The 26762-nt window shown below is 46.7% G+C and overlaps 1 protein-coding gene across 4 annotated transcripts in view; it reads left to right on the forward strand.

Moving 5' to 3' along the window:
- Positions 1–26762, forward strand: part of SEC16B (SEC16 homolog B, endoplasmic reticulum export factor) — a 98706-nt gene that overhangs the window by 63390 nt on the left and 8554 nt on the right. For all 4 annotated transcript variants that reach the window (XM_073804023.1, XM_073804030.1, XM_073804035.1 and 1 more), the window contains exons 6-20: positions 726–846; positions 1606–1714; positions 2932–3076; positions 3732–3883; positions 4328–4389; positions 5807–5942; positions 6432–6666; positions 11935–12028; positions 14178–14259; positions 18237–18354; positions 19573–19684; positions 21300–21405; positions 23317–23457; positions 24646–24768; positions 25567–25639. In XM_073804023.1, the coding sequence (XP_073660124.1) occupies positions 726–846; positions 1606–1714; positions 2932–3076; positions 3732–3883; positions 4328–4389; positions 5807–5942; positions 6432–6666; positions 11935–12028; positions 14178–14259; positions 18237–18354; positions 19573–19684; positions 21300–21405; positions 23317–23457; positions 24646–24768; positions 25567–25639 (1809 nt within the window). The remainder of the gene's footprint in view (positions 1–725; positions 847–1605; positions 1715–2931; positions 3077–3731; positions 3884–4327; positions 4390–5806; positions 5943–6431; positions 6667–11934; positions 12029–14177; positions 14260–18236; positions 18355–19572; positions 19685–21299; positions 21406–23316; positions 23458–24645; positions 24769–25566; positions 25640–26762) is intronic.

The following is a 26762-nucleotide window of genomic DNA, read 5'->3' on the forward strand; positions in this document are numbered from 1 at the left end:
AGTGTGTGGCTGGGCTGTAATGAGTCTGACCATCATTTACCCTGAGGGAGGCAGATATGTACAAAAAAAGAATTTAAACCTTACACCAATAGTAAGGCTTTAGGTAGGTACTAAAGGCATCTTCTGACCTGCTAGCAAAGAGAAACCTGTTTCAACGTTGAAAACACAAACATCTGTGCACACACATAAGATCTCCATTGTATAGAGCTGTGCTCATTGGTTCAGAGAGATGCATCTTATGGACTTTCACTGTTGGCTTTTACTTATCAACTTTACTTTACTCAATTTGGCAAATACGGTCAGCCCTCCGAATCTGCGGGTCTGCCTCTAACTGATGATTGAAAATATTCGAAGAAAAGAAAATTCCAAAAAGCAAAACTTGAATTTGCTGCTTGTAGGCAACTATTTGCATGAGCACCTACATTGTATTTGCAACTATTTACATAGCATTTACATTGTATTAGGCATTATAATTCATCTAGAGATGATTTAAAGTATATGGAGGATGTGCATAGGCTATATGCAAACACTACACCATTTTATATAAGGGACTTGAACTTCCCCAGATCCTGAAACCAATCCCCCCCATGGATACGGAGGGATGATTGTATGTTTTTATACCTGCTGTGCTCCAGTAACTCAGCTTCATGGCTTGCTAGTGTCTTTCTGAACTTTTAGGAATAGGAAGTGACCTGTCTTTATTTTGTTTTTTTCTGAGGGTGCAGTGGCAAGGCAAGGGAGTCCTTATATCTGGCATGAAGATTATCGAGATCAAAAGTACCTGAATGAACACCAACATGAAAACCAGAATAGTCCGTTTGGAACAAATAGTGAGACCCAGTTCCAGTAAGTGTGAAAGGAGAGACCGGTTCAACGTGATTCAGCCAAACGCAGGCTATGTTAGGCAAACCTTATGTCATCTGGTGCTGGTCCCTCATCTTCAGAAGCCCGTCTGCTTTTGTTCTGGCCACAGGGGTGTGAGAGTAGCCTGGGTTGGCTGGGACCAGCTGTTCCCATGGACACTAGGAGGAGGGATTCTTAATTCTGAGAGGTGGTTCCCAAAACCTGTGAGATTACTTGAGGTCCATCTTAGAGGAGGGCGTTAATTCTATGTTGGCCTCGGAACAGATGTGGCCTTGCAGAAGTTCTCCTGATTGGGTCCTGCCTGGGGCTGGGGTGCTTCTCCTCTGCCCCCTCCTGTGCCCTGAGAATGGGCTCTCCCGTGGGATAAGGTGAGCAGGGAACAGCATTTTGTTCAAGCACCCGTCTGGTGCCCTTAGACCTGGTGCCTTAACCCTGCCTGGAACTCACCAGCCCAGCTGCTCTGATTTAACTTATTCCAGGACGTCAGGCTACAGAGACTGAGCCTCCTCTGCAGGGTTTGGGGCCACTTCTAGTAACTGTACTGTGAACCCCAGGAGCTCCTGTTTTTCTGGTCCAATAGACTGAGGCGGAGAAATGGAGGACAAGGCTTTTCCCTGCGACACACGGGCCAACCCGACACCTGCCCACGCTTTGCAGCAGAACAGCCTCCAGCAGAGAGCAGCTCAGCCTTGCTGGCCTGCCCTGGACCCCCTCTCACCTGCTCCTGTCATTTTGCCGCAGATCTAAGCATTGGAACCCTTATAAAGACAGTCCTGCTTCTAACTCTGGACAGGAGAGGCCTGGGGACTTATCTGTGGAGAGTCCGCTAACTGGGGCCCAGAAAAACAAGGTAACCTGAAGTGACATGGGGCTGGTGGTCTGTGACAGTGCATCACACCTGCCCTCGTCAGTAGGGGCAGAGCAGGGCCCCGTGGGGCGGGGTCCCCAGTGGCCAGCAGTCTGAGGGGTCCCATTCCTCCCCAATTGGCAGAGCCTCTACCCACCTCTTCCTTTCCCTGCTCCCTGTTTCAGTCTTCTGGATCTGGGGCCCTGATCTGGCCCTTTTGCATTTTTTTTGCCAAGTTGGCTGGATCAGGAAATGTCACCCAAGTCACTTCAAGGTAGGAAAGAGAAGAGGCTGTCACCGGTATCCCAGTGGATTAGCAATTCGGTTTACCCAGGAAGTGGGAAGTTGCTAGAATCTTTTAATTCAGGTCTGAAAAGCAGAACTTTTCTTGACTCTTCCACCTCTCTTTTCTAAAATCTTACTGTGTGTACCAGCTGGGTTACAAAATGGAGCTCTTGAATTTTTTTTACAATAAACTTTAAATTTTGCAATAATTTTAGATTTATGGAAAAGTTACAAACACACTACAGAGAAAAGCTCTTCATTTTTGACAGTCTTGTATTAATTTTGTATCCCTGATGAGATTTATATGATTTGTGGGGACAGTTTCTTCTGTACACCTGATGCTTCACAGGGCGGGGCACCTATCATGACTAACAGTAACAACAACACAATAACAGCAGCTGTACACACGTACAGCACTTTACAGTGTGGACAAAGAGCTTTTGTATCCATTGTTTGCATCCATTGTTTTACAGTCCTCAGGATGTAAATTCCGTGAATTTCTTGTACACCTGTATCCTTAGGGAAAGCATAGCACCTGGAGCATAGTAAGTGCTCATTAAACAGTTGGTGAATGAATGCAAGAGTAAGTACTTGAACTATATAGGGTAGGTATGATTATCTACATTGCTGATAAAGGTCCTGAGCTCAGCAAGTCTAAGTCACTTGTTCAAGTTCACAGCACTTGGTATTGACAAAGCTGGGATTGAATTCACCCTCCCTGACCCCAGGACCTGCATGCTTCCCACTAGGCTACAGTGAATCCTTTAGGAAACACCTGTCGATTGAATGATCCCTTCTTTTCCTTTCAGCACATCCACATTCATTATATTTATTTGAAAGTTTGAATTTTGTTGCTTTGAAGAAACACTTGGGAGGACCGTCTCTCTGAAAGTGCTTCCGATTCTTCCCATGTGTTTTGTTGTTTTCAATTTCAGCCATCACTGACCGAGGAGTCCAACCTTCTCCGGCAGCACGAGTCTGGTCTCACCTCCAGCAGCTATGAGCTCAGTCAGTACATGACAGATGCCTCTGAGCTGTATGATCCCATGGCTGCAGCGGGTTGGAGTCCAGTTCAGGCTGGTGGGTACTGAAGTGATCAAAGGAGTTGGCTGAGTCTGTTGAGAAGAGGGCTGGGTGGCACATGTCTTGGAAAGTCACCTTTGCCCTGTATTTCCAAGAGCAGACCATTTGTCTGCCTCATTTTTGTAGGTAGGTCTCCTGAGCAGAGTGGCCAACTTTGGCTCCATTTCCCCGCTTTTCTCTGGTACTGGAGATTGCATCATAGCTGATTCTTGGAAGGGAACACTGCCCCTAGCCATCACCAGGCTGGGAGAGGCGGAACTCAGAGGTACTGTTAGGTAATAGGTGAAGAAAATAAAGACCAGAGTCAGTTTGGGAAAGTGAAGGCAGGTCACAAAGGTCTGGATGTAGGAGACTTGCCCTGAGTACTGGGGCTATGAGAACCAGAGTTCCCAGCGTGTCACCATTGCTGGGAGTCTGGCCCTGGTACATTATCATTTGTGCCAAACCATCAGCTCCTTGCATTATATTCTGACATATTCTCAGAGGTTCAGCTCTTATTGGAGCATGGGCTTCTTCTAGTTATGTAGCCCATCCAGAATCTTATCTTGGTCCCAGGTGGAATTTGGAAAGAAGTGTGTCTGTGGAGTATTTCTAAAGTAAAGCAAAGCAGTGGCAGTAATGCTAACAGTGTCCATCTGTGTCTGTTGGTTAGAGGACATCTCGGCAGCTGGTCCCAAGACACCCATGAAGTTCTACATCCCTCACGTGCCTGTGAGTTTTGGGCCAGGAGGTCAGCTGGTGTGTGTGGGTCCCAGATCTCTCAGTGATGGACAGACGGCCCTTGTTGAACTGCACAGCATGGAGGTAAACAAGATTCTGTGTCCTCGGAATGTCAGCACCCTGCTCCCTGATTCCCTTTGCCTGAGCCCTGGGCATCTCCAGGAATAGGGTGCTCTTGGAGGGGACTGGGCCAGGCACCCTATGGATTGGGGTGTGTGTGTGTGTGTGTGTGTGTGTGTGTGTGTGTGCGCGCGCGCGCGCGCGCGCGCGCACACGCGCGTGTGTGTGTGTATGAAGGAATGGCTGGGGCTCTTCTGTGAGAGAAGTAATGCTAGACTTCTGTTTTTCATGAGATGCTATTGGGTCATATTCAGCAACTAGAGAGCTCATTTCTGTCCTCTGCTTTCTCCATGAGGCACTGAGCCACATCCTAGGATCATGGCTCTGGGTTCTGATGCTGGACTTAACTGAGCAATGGGGCACTGGGGGGACATAGTCTTAAAGACCAAACTTGATTTTTTGTTCCAGGTTATTCTTAATGATTCTGAGGAACAAGAAAAGATGAGGACTTTCTCAGGACCCCTGATTAGGTAAATTACCATGAGAGCTGCAAAATAAGGGCTTTTGAAACCTATAAAATCTTCCTGCCCAGATCAGCATTTTGGGGATTTGTTCTTGACTTCCTTGAAAGAAAATGTCTCTCCCCGTTGGAGTGGAATCTCCGTGCTACAGGTTGGAGCCAAATGTGGCCTGAGCCATTTTGACAAGCAATTTGAGTGTTGAAAGGCAGAAAGAAAAATTAACTTAAAAAGGTTTAAAAATCTGAAATCAGTTCTATTTTACAAAGCCTACATGGTAAGGGGTTTTAGCGTTCTGTGTACTTAATAGTACTTAAACTGGTAGAAGAGTGGAACACAGCCTGGGAAATCATAGGCAAGTGGATCATATGGAAAAATTTTTTCTGGAGAGATAAGTAACATGGCCAGCATTTGAGTTACTGGACAGTGTGCAAGTCTGCCCTCTGCAGGATTGAGCTAGAACTGCTTTTACATTGCTAGTCATGTTACCGATAAATATTCAGGATGCCCTTTGTCGTGGAGAGAGGAGTCCTGGCTGGTGTCAGAGGTGAGATAATGCACCCCAAAGCCCTTAAAATATCATCACTCCTGTGTAAATGTGTTCTTATCCTGAAGCTTCCCCCTCCAAGAAAATCCCCATAGTATTTTGACAGTTCCTTCAAGTAAAAATGAGTGTTGTCTCCATTTCTTACACACGGGTGTACAGATGTGGGGTAGAGCACCGAGCTGGGTATTTGGACACTAGGGTACTGGTCCCAGTTTGATTGATTTCATTGAATGATCTCAAGCAAATAATAATTCCTGTTTATTGAGCACTTATATACACTACACAATTGGCTAATTCCTTTTTGTACGGAGGTAGACTTTAAAAAAATTTTTAGTTTGAAATATAGTTGATTTACAATGTTGTGTTAGTTTCAGGTGTACAGCAGAGTAATTCATATAGATATATATACATAGGTATATATATCTATTCTTTTTCCAATTCTTTTCCGTTATAGGTTATTACAAGATACTGAGTTGGAGGTAGACTTTTTAACTATTCCTATTTTAGCGAAAAGAGCAGAGGCTCAGAGGAGATAAGAAACTTGTGTAAGCTGAGAAGTGGCTGGCTAGATTTAAACGCAGGGTTGTCTGAGCCCAAAGTCTGTGCTCTTCCTTGATACCAAACAGTCATTTCAGGTCTCTGGGCCTCAGTTTCCTCCTCTGTAAAATGGAGAGGGTGGACGAGAGAATCTCTGAGGTCCCTGCCTGTTCTATAAGGAAACAACTATTCTGTAGCTATAGACTCACTACCCCCGTCCTGGATTGTCAGGCTTCTATCCCATCTCCAGCCCCAGCAACACCCTCACACTGTAGGAGGGGACTGTGGTCCTACCCGGGGGAGGAATCTGTCCCTCACTCTTTGCTCCCTGAAATCTCTCCATAGGGAAGATGTACACAAGGTGGACATCGTGACGTTTTGCCAGCAGAAAGCAGCGCAGAGTCGCAAATCTGAGACACCAGGGAGCAGAGACTCGGCTCTACTGTGGCAACTGTTGGTTCTCCTTTGTCGGCAGAACGGGGTCAGTATCACTGCGCTGGCAGGTGGGCAGGTGCAGGCTGGGTTGGAACTGAAGTCTTCCTGGGAGAGAGAAGATTTGGCTTGTGGCATGATTGATTATAAAAGGTAACATTAAAGAAGCAACAAATGGCCTCAAGGGGAAAAACTGCTCAGATGTCAATGCCAGTTTGCTAATGCTAACCTTTCCCCTGCCCTTCTCCACTAGCCTGGGGTTATCACCCGGTTCTTGGGTTACTGCGCTAAGCAGATGATACACCTGGGAGAGTGTGCATATTTCTGGTCATCGTTGTGGCTCCTGACAGGCAGAAAGCAAGCATGAGAGTGAAGCTGGAGTTTGAATTACAACAATCTAAGAAGGGGCTGTCTTGTGTTTGCACGTCAGCCTCTTCCTGAAGAGGGCAGGTGCTCTGGTGCCTTCCTTCTTCAGCCTGGGCTGCCAGCATGAGGATGAATAGGATTCTCTCCCAGGATGGCCCTCTTTCCCTTGCAGTCCGTGGTGGGGTCTGACATCGCGGAGCTGCTGGTGCAGGACTGCAAGAAGCTGGAGAAGTACAAGCGGCAGCCGCCTGTGGCCAACCTCATCAACCTGACGGATGAGGACTGGCCAGTACTGAGCTTGGGGACCCGGAACCTGCTCACTGGGGAGGTTCCCCCCAGCGTGGAGACGCCTGCGCAGATCGTGGAGAAATTCACTAAGTTGCTCTACTATGGAAGGAAAAAGGCAAGTGCTGTGCCCGCTTCTGCTTAAAAAAGTAACCAGCGTCCCCACCGCTCACCCCTTCCAATTGTATGAGTGACATATACTCATTTTATAGCACTTAAGTTCAGAAAGGTACAAAGAAAAAGAAGAACACCCATAATCCTATCACTAAAAGATAATGCCTGTTAACATTTTGATATATTTATTTCTAGCATTTTCAATGCGTATATATTAAAAATCAAATTAAATTACATATACAATTACTTCTTTCTTTTCCCCTTAAGAGTATATGGTGAAATACTCTCATAGCATTAAAACGTACCATTTAAAAAATGGACTGTATTCTATTATATGAATGTATCACATTTTATTTAACCAGTTCACTGTTGTTGAATATATAGGCTATGTACAGATTTGTCACCCATTATAAATTATACCATTCGAACATCTTGTTGTATAAACCTTTGGCTGATTTTTTAAGATACATTCCTAGAAGTAGAACTACTCAGTTAAAGGCTATGCACCATTTTTTTTTTTTTAAATTTTATTTACTTCTGGCTGCTTTGGGTCTTTGTTACTGCGTGCGGGCTTTCTCTAGTTGTGGCGAGTGGGGGCTACTCTTTGTTGTGGTGCGCGGGCTTCTCATCACGGTGGCTTCTCTTGTTGCGGAGCACGGGCTCTAGGCTCGTGGGCTTCAGTAGTTGTGGCTCTAGGCATACAGGCTTCAGTAGTTGTGGCTCGCAGGCTCTAGAGTGTGGGCTCAGTAGTTGTGGTGCACGGGCTTAGTTGCTCTGTGGCATGTGGGATCTTCCCGGGCCAGGGCTCGAACTCATGTCCCCTGCATTGGCAGGCGGGTTCTTAACCACTGTGCCACCAGGGAAGTCCCAAGGCTATGCACTTTTAAAAGGTTCTTCACATATACACTAAGTCAGTTTCCAGAAAATTTGTTTACAAATGATATCCCCATCAGTTATATCTAAAATATACCTATCAATACTGAATACTTTAATTCCACTGATGAAGTGATGCCTTGTTTATTTTTTGATATGTAAATTAGAATTTATTAATTAAAAATTTTAAATTGAGGTATATTTGACAAAATTATAAGATATTTAAAGTGTACAGTGTGATGGTTTGATATACATATACATTGTGAAAGGATTCCTCCCATTTAGATAATTAACACATCCATCACCTCACGTGTTTCCCTATTATTTTATGCCTTGTTTAGTTTTGAAGTTGAACTTACATTTTACAAAAGTCTTAAATATTTGAATATATGACTGAAATCAATTTGAATCAATCTAATTAAAAAAATCAAAAGATGAAAGGGATATAATGGGAGAAATGATGCTGTCCCCCACCCCCTCGCAGCCATGCAATTTCTCTCATTGAAATATCCAGAGATATTTTCTGCATATATAATTATTTTCTCCTTTGTTCCCTTATAGCATACTATGTACCATTTCTTTACCTTCCTTTTGTCATTTAGCAAAATACTTTAGGAAACACTCTATGTTGGGGTTGGCAATTTTTTTCTGTAAAGGGACAGACGGTAAATATTTTAGGCTTTGCAGGCCATGGGGTCTCTACTCAACTGTGCTGTTGTCCCCTGAAAGCAGCCACAGACAATCTGTAAATAAATGGGTGTGGCTGTGTTTCAATAAAACTTCATTTATCGACATAGAAATTTGAAATATATATCACTTTCATGTGATGAAACATTATTCTTCTTTTGATTTTTTCCAATAATTTAAAAATGTAAAAACTATTCTTAGCTTGTGGGGCTGTACCAAAACAGGCAGTGGACTGAATTTGGTCTTCAGGCCACGTTTTGCTGTCTCCTGTTCCTTATAGTATATAAATACCTTCCTCATTATTTCTTACGGCTGCATAGGTTTCTATAGATAAATTATAATTGATTCAACTAAACCTCTATAGATAGACATTTAGATTATTTCTAGTCTTTTGCTGTTACAAATAATGCTGCAATGAATAACATTGTCATTTTGCCCTGTGGAGAGAATATATGTAAGGAAAGTTTGTAGAAGTGGAAGCTTTGGGTCAAAGGGTATATGGTTTGTAATTTTGATAGATATCGACAAATTGTTCTTTTAGAGGTTGTACCGATTACTCTACCAGCAATGTATGAGAGTGCCTGTCTCCCCACTCTGTCACCAGCCCAGTGTGTTTCCAGACTTTTGGATATGTGCCAATCTGAGAGGTGAAAAAATGTATAGTAGTTATTTGCATTTCTCATTATAAATGAAGTTGAATATCCTTTAATCTGTGATTATTTTTTGTCATGGATTTTCCACATTTTCCTGTTGGATTTTTGATACCCACTTATTGATTTGTAGGAGCGCTTTACTTTTTTAGGATTTTCTGTCCAAAATCACTTTTTTGGGGTCATATTTAGAAAGGTTTTTCCTGCTTCAAAATTGATTTATGAAAATAAAGTTGAAGTACTTTTCTGACTTCACCTTTACATTTAAATCTTTAATTGTGTGTATGTATTTGTATGTGATGCTATCTTTTAAATGAGTGCAAGATATACTCAGTGAAAATTAATGGGATCAACTTATAGCATCTATATGTATGTATATGTGTGTGTGTGTGTGTGTGTGTGTGTGTGTGTGTGTGTGTGTGTGTATTCATTATATAGTAGGGACTTGCTATTTCACCAGTGATTCATTTATTCAATAAACATTTATTAAGCAGCTGCTACTTCTAAGACATTGAACCCAGTCAGAGGATACAGAAATAAATCAGTGATAATCTCTTTCCTTAAGAATGATAAATAATGACCATAACAACAGCAATAAAGCGAATATTTGAAAAATACTTTCTATGTGCCAGATACTCACTTAACACCTTACATGCATTATCTCATTTATCTTCGTAGTAGGTCCTATTCTTGTTTTATGTATTTACCAAGGAGGAAAGTTAGTAAATAATAAAGCCAGGGTTTAGATTTAGGCAGCCTGGTGCCTGAGCTTGGGCTTGTAATCACCCACCACATCTCCTGTCATACACTGACCCAAAGGTAAGCGGTGGGTAGGTAGAGCACTATGGGAGTTCACGGTGATCTATGAGGAGCTGGACACCACAATATCTTTAAAACCTTTAACACTTGACTGGGGTCTTATTTCTGGCATTGTGTGAGATTGACATCCTTGATATAAGTTCTCAATTTCTTCACTTATTCTTAAATTATATTTTTGGAGATGCAGATTTTTGAGTAAACTAGTAATTCTCAACCAATCATTAGTAATTCCTTTTAAAAATACTATTATGAAATAGTTTAACATACAAAAAGAGCATTTTTTTAAAGATTTCACTTGTTTTTCTTTTTTTAAAAATTTAAGTATAGTTGATTTACAATGTTACGTTAATTTCTGCTGTACAGCACAGTGATTCAGTTATACATATATATACGTTCTTTTTCTAAATATTCTTTTCCATTATGGTTTATCGCAGAATATTGAATATAGTCCTCTGTGCTATACAGTAGGACCTTGTCGTTTCAAAAAGAGCAATCTTAATGTCATTTTTACTTCCACTGGATATGAGGCTGAATTTCTTAACTGTGATTGTTTAAATTTATTCTCTCTTCAAAGAAGATAACATGGGAGATGTTGGGATAATCAGATAAATTTTCGTTTGGAGGTGGAAATACCTCATTAGTGACCTCCTGTCCAAAAATCACATTATTTGGGGGGCACTAAGGAAATTATTAATACCAGGTCAACCTCACATATAAATTAAGTTCTTACTAAATAGGTTTGAAAATTAAATGAAGAGGTGAGTATGTGTGTGTGTATGTTTTAAAATTTGCAGCTTCAAACCCATGTCACCAAGTTAACGGTGTCGTTAATTTGACGTATGAAGTTGATAGTTAACAAGCACTTGATAGTAAGCAGTTAGTTATAGTATTAGCTGGGGGTAGGTTAACTATTATGTATACTGGCTTAAACATAACAGCAGCCTCGGGATTTCCCTGGCGGTCCAGTGGTTAGGACTCCACGCTTCCAAAGCAGGGGGCATGGGTTTGATCCCTGGTCAGGGAACTAAGATCCTGCATGCCGCGTGGTGCAGCCAAAAACAAACCAACCAACCAACGACCCTCCCCCCCCCAGACCATAATAGCAGCCTCTTTTTTTCCATGCGAGAGTAACGGGCAGGTGAACAGAAGATGGGGCAGCCCTCCTCCATGTACTCACCCGGGGACTCAGCTGTAGGAGGCTCCACCATCTTCAATGCAGAGTCTCTAAAGTTTCCGGGAATCATCTTCGTTCCAGCCCGAGGGGGAAGAGGCCGTGGAGGGTTGAGCACGGGGAGGGGTTCTTTGGGCCAGACCTGGAAGCTTCACACATCGCTTCCCTTCCCATCTCAGTGCCACACCTCAGTGCCAGGGAGGTGGGAAATGCAGTCCGGCTCTTGGCCTAGGAAGGGGAACTTGGATTTGGGTGAGGAGCTAGCAGTCTCTGCCACAGTTGTTAATAAAGAAATGGTTCCTTGGGGCTTCCCTGGTGGCGCAGTGGTTAAGAGTCCACCTGCCGATGCAGGGGACACGGGTTCGTGCCCCGGTCCGGGAAGATCCCACATGCCGCGGAGCGGCTGGGCCCGTGAGCCATGGCCGCTGAGCCTGCGCGTCTGGAGCCTGTGCTCCGCAACGGGAGAGGCCACAACAGTGAGAGGCCCGTGTACCGCAAAAAAAAAAAAAAAAAGAAATGATTCCTCAAGAGGGGGTATCTTTATGTGTATGGCTTATTCATTTGGTTGTGCAGTGGAGGCTAACACAACATTGTAAAGCAATCATACTCCAATAAAAACTAATTAAAAGAAAGAAAGAAAGAAAGAAATGGTTCCTCTACCACGCCCCCATGAACACCATCTCGCAACTCGTCTTTTGAAACCCAGTGCTGGGGGTGAGATGCTTCTCATATTTTTTGGTGCTTAGGTTCATAAAAGTATTGTGTGACTTTGGCTAAAGAGATAAAGCTAACTGGAAACTATGCCTCAGGGGGAGCTAATGCAATCACATAAGGGGTTTGATAAGGTGAAGCCTGGAGAAAGGGGCAGCTTAGAGAGAAGTACCTGCCAGTTAAAGCCATTTCTCTCCCGTTCCTTTCTCACGTTCGCAGGGGAGGCTCTGAGAGTCTTCCTGGAAGCTCGGCCTCTGCTGCTCGGGGGTGGGGGTGGGGCAGTCCCCAAGCACAGTCGTTTGCTGTCGCTCTTAGAGGCAGGTGAGCGAGGTGGTACTGAAGGTGATGTCTGTGTTTTCAGGAAGCCTTGGAGTGGGCCATGAAGAATGATTTGTGGGGTCATGCTTTGTTCCTTGCCAGCAAGATGGACCCAAGGACCTACAGCTGGGTCATGAGTGGGTGAGTTGGGGACGTGCCAAGAAGACCAATGGAGCAGAGCGGCCTCCCCTCCAAAGGTGGAGGTGAGGGTGGGGAGAAATGCAAGATGCGCTGAAAGGCCCCACCCTCCAAGCATCTTTCCAATTCTAAGTTGGACGTAGCATTTCTCTTCTCCAGATCCTAATAAACTAGACACAGACACATTCTTTCTAGCTGGTAAATTGAATAAAACATTTTACTAATGTTTCCCAGGGTCAAAGTTTCCAAAAAGTAAGTAGGTTTCTACATTGCAGTAGGCTTCTCTCTTTGGGAGGGTCTGCTCCGGAGAGTTCCATCAGTGAGGGGGTCGATCACTTAAGGGAAACTGACAGAGCCTGACGACTGAGAGTTAGTAACTTCCTGCTTCGTCCTGCAGCACGGGTGTGGGTGCTGGGAAGTAGGGAGGGATACAGGGTAGCAGGACTGCAAGCTGTGGTAGAAAGGGGTTTATAGGACTGGGGATCAGATCCAGCAGTCTTCATCTACTGGGAGATGTCAAGACTGAAGGCGTCCCTTCAGGTTACACTGGGCCACCAGGACCCGGGTGCCAGGGGGACCGGAAATAATACCCAAACCAGGACGGAATAGGAATGGAGGTGTGAGTACCTAGCCAGGAGTTTAGAACAAGGGCAATGAAACAGCTGAAGAGACTCAGAACCAAGTGGAGGTGGAGGTGTATGGGGTGCTGTAAGGGGTCAGCCCTTCAGGCTGCAGTTAGCATCCATGGACTGTCGGGGACAGATGTGTGGCAGGGGTGGGCTGGGGTGGGAGCCCTCCTATAAGGAGCAGCCTTGGGTTAGACAGAGAAAAGGATGGTACCTCAAAGTTTATCTTCTCATGTTGGTTAAAGCCACGAGGCTACCGTCTCTGCTTATCTTATATTTCAATCCCCCGTACATCCCACTGGGCAGAGAGCTGGATGAGAAGATGGACACCCACACTTTAAGTTCAGTCTGTGGGGCTAACGTCTGTCACTACCTGGGACCCCATTCTTCACCATGGCTTCCATGAAATCTCTTTATTGCTCTGACCCTCGGTTTTCCCGGGGACTAGCGACACCACCACGTACTTCATTATGTTCAGAGACCGGAATGGTGAGAAGCACTGAACTTCTATTAGGAGAAGCACTCTGAGCTCCGGAGGAAAGGTGCTGTTAAAAAAAAGGTGGTGTTGGGCTTCCCTGGTGGCGCAGTGGTTGAGAGTCCGCCTGCCGATGCAGGGGACACGGGTTCGTGCCCCAGTCCGGGAAGATCCCACATGCCGCGGAGCAGCTGGTCCCGTGAGCCATGGCCGCTGAGCCTGCGTGTCCGGAGCCTGTGCGCCTCAGTGGGAGAGGCCACAACAGTGAGAGGCCCGCGTACCGCAAAAAAAAAAAAAAAAAAAAAAAAAAAAAAAGATGGTGTTCCGAGGGATAAGTTTCCTTTGGGTTTTGGAAACGAACGTCCCACAACTCCACATTGTAGCATATATCTCGGCTACAGATTTTTGCCTTGGGCCATTGCTATCTGATGGGGCCCAGCGAATCATGAAAAATCTCTTAGTGAGTATGCTTAAACCTCAAATCAGCCATAGAGCTTATTATATCCTTGTTAAGCAGATCCCATGGTTGGTCATCAGTATGATCATTTCTGGTCCCTGCTCTACGCCTCTTGGGTTACTGAAAATGACGATATAGTGCTTGTGAGCAAAAAGCAGTAGAGACCCAGGCTAGCGATGAGCCCGGAAAACAGCACTGAGAGCTGTGGGCTTGGGGAGGAGGGCTGCTGTGGGGCAGTGGACGTGGAGGGTGCCTGGGGAGGAGGTGCCCACCGTTGGGCTCTCAGGGGTCTTTGAAGTATTTGTGGCTCACCTCCGTGATGGACGGAGGCCAACAAAATAGTTACTCAAGAGTTAGGGAGTCAGTGCTAAAATGCCGAAGATCTTCCCCAGTAATGAGATCTATTTGGCGTGTGTGGTGGGATGGAGATCCGAACGTGGGATGGAGCAGAGGCACAACTGAAAAGAGAGACTCAAGTTCCGAAAGAAGCTGCTCCAATCAAATACAAGTAGATGAGGCCTGTGCCTCACAGGCAAGGGGTTAGAGGCTCTCTTGGCTGGATTCCCACTGATGGACGGTCTCCTCTCTCTGCAGCTTCACCAGCACGCTGGCGCTCAACGACCCACTGCAGACCCTCTTCCAGCTCATGTCGGGAAGGATCCCACAGGCAGCCACGGTACCCTCTGTGACAGGACCCCCTCAACACCCCAGCACCCTAAGGGTTTAGGGGGTAGGGACTGCTCGGGAATGAGGCGATGGCTTTAGAGATGAAAAATAAGTAATTACTGTTGGTTAATCCCCTCCCATGTGCCTGGCCCTGTGCTAAGCGCTGTGATGCATGTTATTTCGTTTAACGCACGGAGGTAGGAATGATTATCCCTCTTTTGCAGACGTGAGGACTGAGTCCCAAAGGTGTAAAATGACCAAGATCACAGAGCTAGGAGTAGTGGAGTCAGGATGGGCCCAGGTCTGTCTGATTCCAAAGACTGTGCCCTTTCCACAATCCACCGCTACCCGCTGTGTGGCAAATAGCGAGAGAACCCGAGGCTGCTCTCCACGCTTCCCACAACCAGGCTTTCTTTCTTCCCCACCACTGCACGTGACCCTTCAAAGCTGGACGTGTTAGATTCTACGTCATCAGTGTGGGATGTGGCTCAGGAGACCCTGAGACCAGCTTGATAGTTTTCCCATTATAAGAGCGTTGATCTTTTTGTCCCAAGGTATTCCTTCCCTATCCTCAAAGTCCAATAACTTTACTGAGATATATCTTGTTGTTGACTGTCTGTGTCAGTTATTCGGGGATACAGCACGCTCTTTTAATATGTGCATCCGTATCTTACAGTTCCAGAGAAATTTCTTGAATTATATCCTTCAGTATTTATTTTGTTCTCTTATTTTGGTTTTCTTTTCAGGAACACCCTCTATACACAAAATATATATAGTTCATATATATATATATATATATATATATATATATATATATGAACTGTATACATATATACATGTGAATTATATATATATAATTTTCTCTTTAATTAAAAAAATTTTTTTTTGGTTTCAATTCTTTCTTTTTTCTTTTTTGCTGTGTGTCCATCCTGTGTGTCCCTTACTGTGTTTTCATCAGTGTCTCTTGGCTTCTGTGCTTTTTCCATTTTTGTCTTTATTTCTTTGATTTTTCTCCCACTTCTCTCCTGAGCTCTGCAGGTCACATTTACCTCCTCCTGTTCTCCACCATCTCTTTCCTCTGCTCCTGTAACTTAGCTTTAGACCCTTGCTTCATAGAACAAATTGTTTCATTATTTTACTTAAATTCATGATGAAATGTTTGGTGACAATTCTTTGTTTTGTGGAAACATTTTTCTGGTGAATGTTCTCTCTACCTTCCCCCCTCCTTTTATCTTGATGGTATATTTGTAGCGATTCTGTACTTGTTCCTTCATAGGCTTCAGGTCTTCCCTGGATGGGTTATTTATGGGAGGTTTGAGCTGGGGAGGTGCCAGGGCCATATTCCAGGGCAGCTGGCATTTCCGCATGACCTGGTGTTTTCTGTGACCATTTTTGCTTCTCCTCAGCCAGTGGAGATGGCTGTGGGATCCCCTCCTTCTGGTATTCTCTCTGCCTCCTAAACCCACCTCTGTTCAATCTCCATTACTTTTGGAAGCCTTTTCTTGTGTTTAGAGGCTTGGATTTTTGCTGACACCTAGTTTCAATGAAAATGTACTTCACGCTTTTGCTTTTTTGCCTCTCTTATTGCTGTGGACAATTTCAAGAAAAGAAAAGAGAAATGATGACTTTCATGCCCCCTCGTCAAACCAGCTGGCTATACTGGAACATGGGGTGCACCTCACAATTCTGCCGAGGGCCTGTGCTCTGCAATGAAATTGCACCATGTCACAAAGCACTAAATGCAGGAAAAGATGTAATCAGCATACAGTCCATTGGGTCTCATTACACTGGTAGAGTTTGCTAAATGTTCCCTACTCTTGGGTGAGAAAACCGAGGAGCCAGAGGTGATATTTGCAGTATTTGAGCCTAGTGTTTGAGAGTTTCCTAGCATCGTAGCATCCAGTAAAAGGCTAGACTTTGGTACTTATAATAAGAGGAGTAGTGGAAAAAGCATGGCAGCTGGAAAACACAGACGTGGGCTTCTGTCAGAGGCTTAACCTAGACTCTACTCCTCACTGTTGTGGGAACTGGACCCTGCTACTTAATCTCAGAGCCTCAGCTTTTCTTCTTTGTGGGCATTTTGATGCCTAACAGAGCTACTGTAAAAATTAAAGGGGAGAGAATATCTGAACATATCAACCACCATGCTTGGCCCACTCAAGTTAGTTAATAAGCGTTCTCTCTCTCTCTTCTCCCTCCATAGACCTGCTTTACAGTGATTTTTTTTCCAAATCGCCGGGGGGAGGAGACAGAAGAATTATTTCTAAGTTTTTGTTCTTTTAGCAAGGGCTTTTCTTTTGCTAGTCCCTTTAGTTTCAGCAAGAAAGAGCCTGGCTCACATGTTAAAATGGGGATAATAATAGTACCTAATGCACGTGACTGTTCTTAGGAGACGTGCTTATTAGCACAGGCCGTGGCCCAGGGTCAGGGTGCAGTAAGTGAGAACTGCTGTTATTATTGTGATTTATTGTCATCCTCGTCCTCATTCACACTGCATTGCCCAGATAAACAGAGTCACTATAAAATGGAGTTGGATAAAGCATCCTTTGTTCTATGGGATAATTACAAAGACAATACCAAATAACTGTGAATTGTTTTGACCTCCAGATCTTAGCTATTACTGTCAATCTCCTGCTCTATCTTTTCAGTATAACAAATTGGAGGAGAGACGGGTCTGCAAGTCACCTCTTTCCTTTGCTGTGCTTCTGTGTGTGTGTGTGGGTGTGTGTGTGTATTTATATACATGTAATTTATAATGTGCAAACCAAGTGTAAGGCACTATGCTATGGGCTTCATCTAACTATATTATTATCAACAGTTATCCTGGGATGAAGTGAGAGAGTAGCATGGACATATATACACTACCAAATGTAAAATGGATGGCTAGTGGGAAGCAGCTGCATAGCACAGGGAGATCAGCTCGGTGCTTTGTGACCACCCAGAGGGGTGGGATAGGGAGGGTGGGAGGGAGACGCAAGAGGGAGGGGATATGGGGATATATGTATACATATAGCTGACTCACTTTGTTGTACAGCAGAAAGTAACACAACACTGTAAAGCAATTACACTCCAATAAAGATGTAAAAAAAAAAAAAAAATCCTGGCAGGTAGACATCATGATCTCCATTTAAGAGATAAAGAAACAAAGGTTCAAAGACATAAAGAAACTTGCTCAAGAGGCAGGACCCCAGGTGAATCCAGGGCCCGTGTCATTTCTGTGACATTGTGTTGTTTCCTTATTGATATTCCCTGTCCTGAAATTCCCCTTCATTCAGGAGAAGCGCGGCCCATCATTCGTGAGGGGCTTCTGCCTGCTCCCACTTCTCTGATTATACTCTACCGCCCCCTCGTGGAGCTTTGCTGCCTCTGCATGGTCACCAGAGGAAGGGGACACAGTGCTGGCTGGGCCACTTGGCCTGGTTTTCTCACTCCTCAAGAGGCGATAGGAATTAGAGTTCACAGGGTTGTTGTGAAGATTAAAGAAGGTGATGTGTGAGAGACGGCTTTGGCTTTGTAAAACCAGAAAACATTAGCCATTTGGTAATAGGTATCAAGGAGCCCAGTGTTCCCCTGTCTTCTAACTGGCTTCTAACTCTTCCCATGAACCAAGGGTATTTGATCCTCTGCCTCCCACTGAAACATCAGTTGGTTTTTTTTGATTTTGTCCCTAGCTATTGGGGTTAGGGGCACCAGGAGGAAATCTGAAAATTATGGACCAAGAGTGTCATTCCATTTATCTACTCCCAACATCCCTGTGTGTGTGTGTGTACGTATGTGTGTAACGTGTCTGTCTGCCTGCCTATTCATCCTTCTAAGAGTTTTGCTTTTTTAAAAAGAGAACGCAAAATCAATGAGTGGCCACATTGCCGGCAGCATAATGGGCGTTCCCGGAAAACCAGGAAATAGACAACAACCTTCCTTACTTACCTATATTCTGGTCAGGGCTACATTACTCAGTCAATTTTCAATTTTTCTGCTGCTTTTCAGTGTTGTGGGGACGAGCAGTGGGGAGACTGGAGGCCGCACTTGGCTGTGATTCTGTCGAATCAAGGTGGGGACCCGGAGCTGTATCAGCGCACGATTGTCACCATGGGGGACACCCTGGGTAAGCAGACACCAGTTCCATCCCCTCCTCTCCTCTATTTCCAGGCCAGCTTTAACCACTCTGTGCTTAGATTCTTAGGTTCTGTGTTGGGCCCGAGTCTATGCCTCAGGCTTTCCTTTGACCCAGGAGCCTCCGTGTTTTGGGGACAGAAACTCCAGGGAGAGGGGTGTCCTTCTTGCCTTTCTGTTTCCCAGTTTTCCGCTGCGAGCCCGTGCAGGCCAGGCCCTTGAGACTCTGGGGTCTGCCACTGTAGGAGGCTCCCCTGAGTAGGTGATTCCTATGCCTGGGTCAGATTCCCGTGCAGATGGAGTTAACACATGGGGGCATCTCGCCTACTGTTGTTGTTAGTCCCGCGGTGACCCAGCTCAACCAGATAGGAAATTCTATTTTTGCCTGAACTACCCTGGGTAATCGTATAATCTTTATTTCTATCACCTCTCTGTGAATGTGGCCTCATAAACACTTAGGGGCTGTTAAATGTTCCAGATCAGTGGTTCTCAGATTTGGTCAAGGGCCAGAACGTCTAGAAATCATCGCTTTGTGGCACTTTGTGAAATACCGCTCTGCTAAACCTAAAATAGCTACGCGTAAGGTTGTGCCCAGTCAAATGGCAGGTTGTTCAGCACCGGGGTAGAAAGAGAACTAACTTTTGCCGAACCTTCTTGGGTGCCGGGCCCCGTGCTAGTTACTTTATCTATTTGAATTAATTCAATGTTGAGGTAATGGAAAATGTATGGGAGAACGTTTTAAAACTGGGAACAATTTGGTAATGAATGTAATTTTTATGATCACTGGGAAAGGTCTTCTATTGTTTGACTTCAGCAGGGGAGGCATTAGTGCCCCAAGAAGCCTAGTTTAAAAACGGCTACTCCCAACGGCCAGCTTCTCTGCTCGGGTGTAGGCATTTCTACCCATTTCTCCCTCTCCAGAAGGACTAAAATGCTTAGAAACGTCCTCATTGAAAATCCATTGGGGGAACGTGAAATAGTGCCTTATTCTGGCTGAAGAGAAGTGAAATAATGTCGGAGGCCAAAAATGCGGTAGGAGAGGGAGTGGGGTTTGGGGTCTGTGACTCGTAGTGTGAAAAGCTCGTTCCTTTATCCCCATGAGGCTCTCTGCTCCGACCCCCAAGCCCCTCTCCACCCTCTCCCATCCCTCCCAGATGGTGGGTCCTCACGTGGGCGTGTTCCGTGACCGGGGCTTGTTCTCCTCCTGCAGCTGGGAAGGGGCTGGTGGAAGCAGCTCACTTCTGCTACCTCATGGCTCACGTGCCCTTCGGTTCCTATACCGTGAAGACAGACCACCTGGCCTTGCTGGGCAGTAGCCACAGGTATGCGATCTTTTGGGGGAAAGGGAGTGGGAAGGACATCTTCCAGGGGATTGGTTTAGCCCTTGCTGGGCTTCATGGCTCCATTTTCCATTGTCTTGTGTGAATTTCGGCCACTGCTGGTCCCCTCCTCTGGGATGGTTTTCCGCACAGGTAGGCTCTGGCGGAGGAGATGCCGGGTGGGTGCCGCATCACACCGCCAGGGGGCCTCAGGTCCAGGCCCTGCTCCGGGGAAGCTGTGAACTGGTGCCTGTGGGTTGCATTGTACCCCTATGGCCACTCGGTGGCGCCCTGGCCCCGTGATCAGAGAGTGACTCTTCAGAAAATGCTTAGCGGGAGCGCGGCGGCTTGAGCCTCTGCGTCAGGCAGCTCTGGACCAGTTCTCAGAGCCTGCCTTGGGCAAAACCCGAAAGTGGAAGACGTTTGTCTAGCCACCACACCCTACACTGACTTGGGGCACAAGCTACTCAGAGTCCCGCCTGTCACTTATTCCCTGCTGGCCGTAGTATTAGGCTTTTCACACAGAAGGACCTTAATAATCCCCCAGACAATGAATAAACGGACAAAAAGACCGGCTTGCTCTCTAGCTGCCCTCCACATTCTAGATCTCTCTTTCTCTTTCCCTGTAATAGTTAAGATTTCCTAAGCTCTTACATTGTGCCAGCCGTTTTATTTGCACTATTTCCTTTAATCATTACACATTTACCCTGTGAAGAAGGTACCCTTTTAATCTTCACTTTATAGAGGAGGGAAACCAAGGCACAGAGAGGTTAAGTAACTTGTCTAAGATGGTACAGCTAGTGTGGGGTCAGGTTGGACTTGGAATCCAGACTGTCAGGCTTTTCTTTGTAGAAACGCATCCTCTCATAGCCTGTCTGTCAAGGTCACGGTCTCTGATAGCACCTAGTTGGCTTGTCAAAGAGGCCTGTCTGGGCCAAATGGGACAGTAAGTGAAACGGTTTAATGTGTCCCCCTCCTATGTTTATATTGTACGAGGATGTTTCTGGAGATACAGTCCTGACCCCAGGCATAGCCCCTGTGATTATGATTTCAAACCTCACAGCAGCTGTTTTGGGACCCGTGAGGACTCTGAGGGCCCCTCAGATCACGTTCACCCAGCCTGCTTCCTCACTGGAATGAACCTCCAGCACAGGGACCGTCTTCTGATTTGGGGCTCCACAGTGCTACCCTCTCTCTGCCGGGCCTTCTTTCTTCAGTGCTTCCGAACATCACATCACTCCCTCTTTTCTGCTCTTCTGCTCAGGCTATGGTGGCCTCTCACAGACGCCCGCTCTGGGTTCTCAGGGCACTAAGGCTGGCTCTCAGCGTGCTTACGGGGAGGACCCAGTGCCCCACTGAGCTGGGTGTGAGAGCAGCTTGCCTTACGTGACCCTCCAGTAAAGATGGCATCGATCTCCCCCTCCCCCCAGTCTCTCCCCCTCGCCTTCCCCCAGAGCCTCTGGAGGTGCAGATTCTCTTTCCATTCTTGGAGCTGCCCCAAGGATCAGCCCAGGACAGAGACTCTACCATGAATGGATGCAGCTGGTGTTTGGCCATCTACTAGGATTTAAATCTGTCCCCACCTCAATCTCTTTTATTCTTATTCCCTGGTTTTTAGTCAAGAGTTTTTGAAATTTGCAACAACTGAGGCTATCCAGAGGACGGAAATCTTCGAGTACTGTCAGATGCTGGGCCGCCCCAAATCCTTCATCCCTTCTTTCCAGGTAACTGAACCCTCACGAGGCCACCACCTTAGCTGCGTCACATGGCTGTGGGCCACCGGATTTTCCGCCTTGCTATCTGGCACGTAGTGGCTGGGCTAAGTCATCCACTGGACTTTTCCTCATTAGCTGGAATGTGGGAAGGGTTAGGATGTCTTTCTAGGTCCCCTAAAGGTTTGCATTTTAAGATAGGAAAGCAAAACGCTGCAGCAGCCTCTGTGCTGGGGGCTCCTGCCTCACTGCTGACAATGAGAATCGTGCCAGCAGCCCTGGGGCTCCCCCGCTGTCTGTAGCTCCTTCTGTTCTTCTGTCTCCAGATCGCTCCACTTCTCCTCAGCCCCACGGTCATCCTGCTGGGAGCGGGAGCAAGAAGACCCGACTGGGGGCTCTTCACCCTTCCTCCTCTCCTCTGACCTGCCACTCCCATCTCTTTTGGATGACTCTGTTTTGTTTTGTTTTTTTGCGGTACGCGGGCCTCTCATTGTTGTGGCCTCTCGCGTTGCGGAGCACAGGCTCCGGATGCGCAGGCTCAGCGGCCATGGCTCACGGGCCCAGCCGCTCCGCGGCATGTGGGATCTTCCCGGACCGGGGCACGAACCCACGTCCCCTGCATCGGCAGGCGGACTCTCAACCACTGCGCCACCAGGGAAGCCCTGGATGACTCTGTTTTTAACTCTGGAAATTCCTCCCTGCTCTGTCCTTGGCCCCCATCCTCCTCTCTTCCCCCCAGGGCTGCAGCTGTGCAGGTGGTGTCCACGCAGGTTCTAACCTCTCTTCTCAACCTCTCTACTGGATGCCCTGTTGTCCCCTTAAATCCATAATGGCTCCTTCTGTGCCTGTATTGAGAGTGCACTCGGTGGCAGCAACACACACACACATGCACACCACCACCACCAAACACAAAACAAAGGCTTGGAAATGAATGAATTACTGCCTATAGGGCAATGACCCAGTTAGTATCTTCTTTAAGAGTTTTACCAAAGATCCACCTTCTCCAGCAGAGCCCTGCCTGAACAGCTCCTTTGGGTCCATGCAGGTCTTCAGTCTCTTTCTTTCTGTTCTGTAGTCATCCCACCTCTCAGCTGTCTTTGGGCTGATAGCAGTGAGATTAGCTGTTTCTAGGGAATGAGTTCTACACGCCTGGAACTGTGTTACGGTGCTTTGACGGTATGATTTCTAATCCTGTGGTAATCCGGGCATGATTACCCCCCTTTTACAAAACAGGTTCCAAGGAGTTACATGCTATTGGCTCACATCTCTTGGGTACCATTTGTTCCAAGGACTTTACATGGATTATCTCACTGAATCTTTACAACAGCCAAGGGGTAGATCGTATTATCATCCCCATATTATAGTGAGGAAACCAAGGCACAGAGAGGAGGTGGGGTAACTAGCTCAATGTGCCACACCCAGCATGGAGTTGGGATTTAACTTGGGTCTGTCTGATTTCCAGCCCTCAAGCTCCATTTAGTTCTGTCACTCATGCTTCTCTGAGCCCTTACCTGTCTCTGTCTGTACACTCCCTTGGGCTTGAAGTCCCTTGCACCTCAGTCATTTTTTCTTCTTTTATCCGTCCTCCTGGTGCCTGGTCCTGTGCCCCACATACACCAGGCTTCCCAGAGATGGGGGCTGCCTGATAAGAGTCCAGTGCATTTCCATGTTGACCGGAGCCTAGGGAGATTCAGCTGATGTGCCTTCCAGCCCTTCCTCTATGAGGACGGAACTGCAGGCTGGGTTTGGAATTGTGCTCATACACAGATAGAACGCCCCAAATGGCACAAGGCCCTCTTTAATATTTGGATCCAGAGTTAGAGGAAGTTGGCAGTCAGCTGACTTCCAAGAAGTCTTATCTCCACTTCTCTCCTTCTGTCCCTGCCTGGATGGGCTCATCACTGGCCCTGCTCCTCTTCACAGGTGTATAAGCTCCTTTATGCTTCCCGTCTGGCAGATTACGGCCTTGCATCCCAGGCCTTGCATTACTGCGAAGCCATTGGCACAGCCCTCCTGAGCCAGGGAGAGAACAGTCACCCTGTGCTATTAGTGGAACTCATCAAGGTGAGCTTCTCAGAGGGTTCTCTGCAGGTGTGTTATCTTCAGCGTTCAGAGGAAGCTATTGTAAAGTGGCTCAGACACCCCATTTCATCTTCTTTGCACATGCTGTAAAATTGGAGCCCGTGGCTGTCTTTGACCACATATGCATGTCCAGATGTGATAAGCAGAGGCCTGACACTGCACAAAGAAGGATGCTATGGGCGGGGATGGCGGTGGGGAGGGACGCAGTGAAATTGGGGGACTGAAAACCAGGCACGTGCTATGCAGGACATTCATTCTTGCATCTGCTTCTTTGGTACAGTAAAACTGCCTGTTATGGTGAACTGTTCTAATGATAAAAGCTGGGCTTAGAAAATATATTTTAGGGGTTAAAACAGGAAATGATCCTTATTAAAATGCTTTTAAATGCATGGAATATTTTATCACATGTGAGATACATTCAAAAAGAGAAAACAAAAACATATCAACCTTTAGTTCCTGAGAAAGAAAACCATCAAGCAAATAATTCTTCCAATTAATTGAAGAAAAATCCATTAGCTGAGAGTAAAAAGGCAGCCTACCGTCAATTTTTTCTTCGCTTTAGATGAGGCCCAGTGTTGGATTCTGTAATCAATAAAATCTGCGGGACTGAGCCCCCTTCATGGCAAATTTCTGCCAACAGGATGATGGTTGTAGGCAGCTCAGGACCCAGAATGGAGGAGTAGGGAAGTCTGGGAACTTAATGATGGAATAGCCTTACGATACAGGCAGTCCCTCGACCAGCAGCACAGGCGTCTCCTTGTAGGGAGCTTGTTAGAAATGCAGGACCTCAGGTCCCGCAGATTTCTGGGATCAGAACCAGCATTTTAGCAAAGGTCCCAGGTGGTTCCTACCGGGCTTGAAGCTTGAGAAGCGCTGCTCCTGAGGGCAGCCTTGCAGAGACATAAAGCAGAGTGACAGTTTCTTCCCTGTTGCTCTCCTCCTCCCCTGTTGCTAGTTTATTTAGTGTCTAGCAACAGGAGGGGTTAACTGTTGGTTTATGTTGCAATTCGGGGAAGATATCTGCTGAATTTGCTGTTTGGCAATTCTTTGTAATCTGGTTTACGAGTCAAGGCTCCCTTCTTTCTTCTTACTGCCTCTCCCCGTGTCTGTCCATTTCACTCACTTCTCTCTCTCCTTTTCCCTCTCTTACCGTCTGGAAACCTGGCACAGCTTGCAGAGAGACTGAAGCTGTCAGATCCTCTGGTTTTAGAACGCCACCGCCGTCACCGAGGAGACAGGGACCTGGAGCCGGACTGGCTGGTACACCTTCGGGGGCATCACAAGGAGCTGCAGGTAAGTGGGGGGGCAGGTCAGCGGGGTGGGCCTCTGTTTCCCTCTTGTCTGCCCTAGACCCAGAGTAGGTAGGCATGGAGGGCTCTGGGGGTCTCCTGTCACCCATGAAGCACAGCCTGATTGGGAAAGGGGTGGCACTCAGCTTCCCCGCTGTGCCCGGGTGGAAACATTTTCCTATGTTTGGTGGGAGACAGTGGGGCCCTCTTCCAAAGCACCCAGCCACCCTTCTCTGTGGTCCCAGAAAATACATTTTCTGACCATCAAAGCTTCCATCTCTCTGTGAGGAACAATGGCTCACAGTGGCCCTTGTCACTTTCATGTAATGTAGGGCAATTGCTTAAAAGACTTCCGAGCCTTTCCTTTTTTTGTTCTGACAATTGCAAAAGCGGCAGGTAGTAACTGTTATACAGTAATTGGAACAGGGCCTCCTCCATGTTGTTTCTCTCTCTGTCGCTGAGAAAGGGCAGGGGGATTTTTTTAGGCACACACGGCCCTTGCTTCCTACATGTGCTGTGGGCTCTGGGGCCCACGGTTTCATTCCCTCCTCTTGCCCCTTCCTCTGGGAGAGGATTCTGCCCTGGTCCCTGCCTGCTCTGGGCAGAGCTGGGAGGTAGGAAGAGCTGGGAGGTAGGAAGGGCTGAGGCTGCCCCTCCCCCTCCCCCTCCAGCCCCTGCATTCACCTGCGACTCCCTTACCTTATCACTCCTGAAGTTTCTTTTCTGACTTAATTTTAAACCGTGGTTCAGTGTTTTTGTTTTTCTTTGTGTTGCTTAAGAGGTGTTTACTTTATCTTAATAGCAAAAGGTAGCAGGAGACATTGGGGATCCTTGCTCTGCTCACTCGGATATTTTGGGAGCCAGAAAAACAACAGGTACCCAAACCAATGAACTGAATGTGTAATAGCTGACTCTCAGGATCTGATTAGACAAGATAACGCAACCTAAAAGACTCTCCCCCTTCCCTTCCTGGAGTGCCTTCCTTGCCTGTGTCGATCTGACTCAGTGGTCTGGGCCCCCCCTCTCCACACAGCTCTGCTGACCACAGGCATCCCTGACACTTTTTTTTTCCCTTTTTTAAATTAATTAATTGATTTATTTTTGACTGCGTTGGGTCTTTGTTGTTGCGCGCGGGCTTCAGTAGTTGTGGCACGTGGGCTCCGTAGTTGTGGCGCACGGGCTTAGTTGCTCCACGGCACGTGGGATCTTCCCAGACCAGGGCTCAAACCCGTGTCCCCTGCATTGGCAGGCAGATTCTCAACCACTGTGCCTCCAGGGAAGCCCCCGTCCCTGACACTTCTGTTTCTGCATTATTAGAGTTTTTGCTTCACATTCAGGTTTTAATCTTGTTATGTTGTGTTGTTATCTAATTGCTTCACTTGTGTCAGTACTGTCTCCCTAGCTGAATACATTCCTTGAGGTGGTGGGTTATCTGTATTTCACGTTAGCGGTGGGGACATAGGAAGCGCCTACGGTGTTTGAGCATCAGTTGCTGCACACATGAAATAGGTTTCAAAGTGTTTTCAACAGACCCCTCCTCTCCCTTCAGGATGCCTCTGAGTGTTGGGTTGGGCAGACGTTGTTACCCCAGTTAATTCTGTGCCCTTTCCCCAAACAGCACTCCCTGGTGGGGTCAGGACGGGGCCTCATCTTTTTACTTCCGGCTGTTTCCCAGCCTTTTTCGCTTCCTTCAGGGATAAGCAAGGGGGCAGCAGGGAAGGGCAGGCCTTGGTTTCTGTTTCCCAGCTTTGCTGCTGTGTCCTAGGATCTGGGAGGGTGAAGGGCTGCAAGAGAGCAGGCTGGGTGTTTCTGAGCGGCCACTTCCGCTGGGAAGCAGCTGTGTCTCCTGTCACCCAATGGAGCAGGTGGGTCAGATGACCACACCAGTTCCATAACCTTGGGGCAGCCATTGTCCCCGTCCACACCTTGGTCTGTCTCTTCAGCAACACGGCAGAGCCAGAATGAATACCACCAAGGTCCCTTCCTGGGCCAAGGTTC

Source organism: Tursiops truncatus, chromosome 1 (genome assembly GCF_011762595.2).
Source record: "Tursiops truncatus isolate mTurTru1 chromosome 1, mTurTru1.mat.Y, whole genome shotgun sequence".
Lineage (NCBI taxonomy): Eukaryota > Metazoa > Chordata > Mammalia > Artiodactyla > Delphinidae > Tursiops > Tursiops truncatus.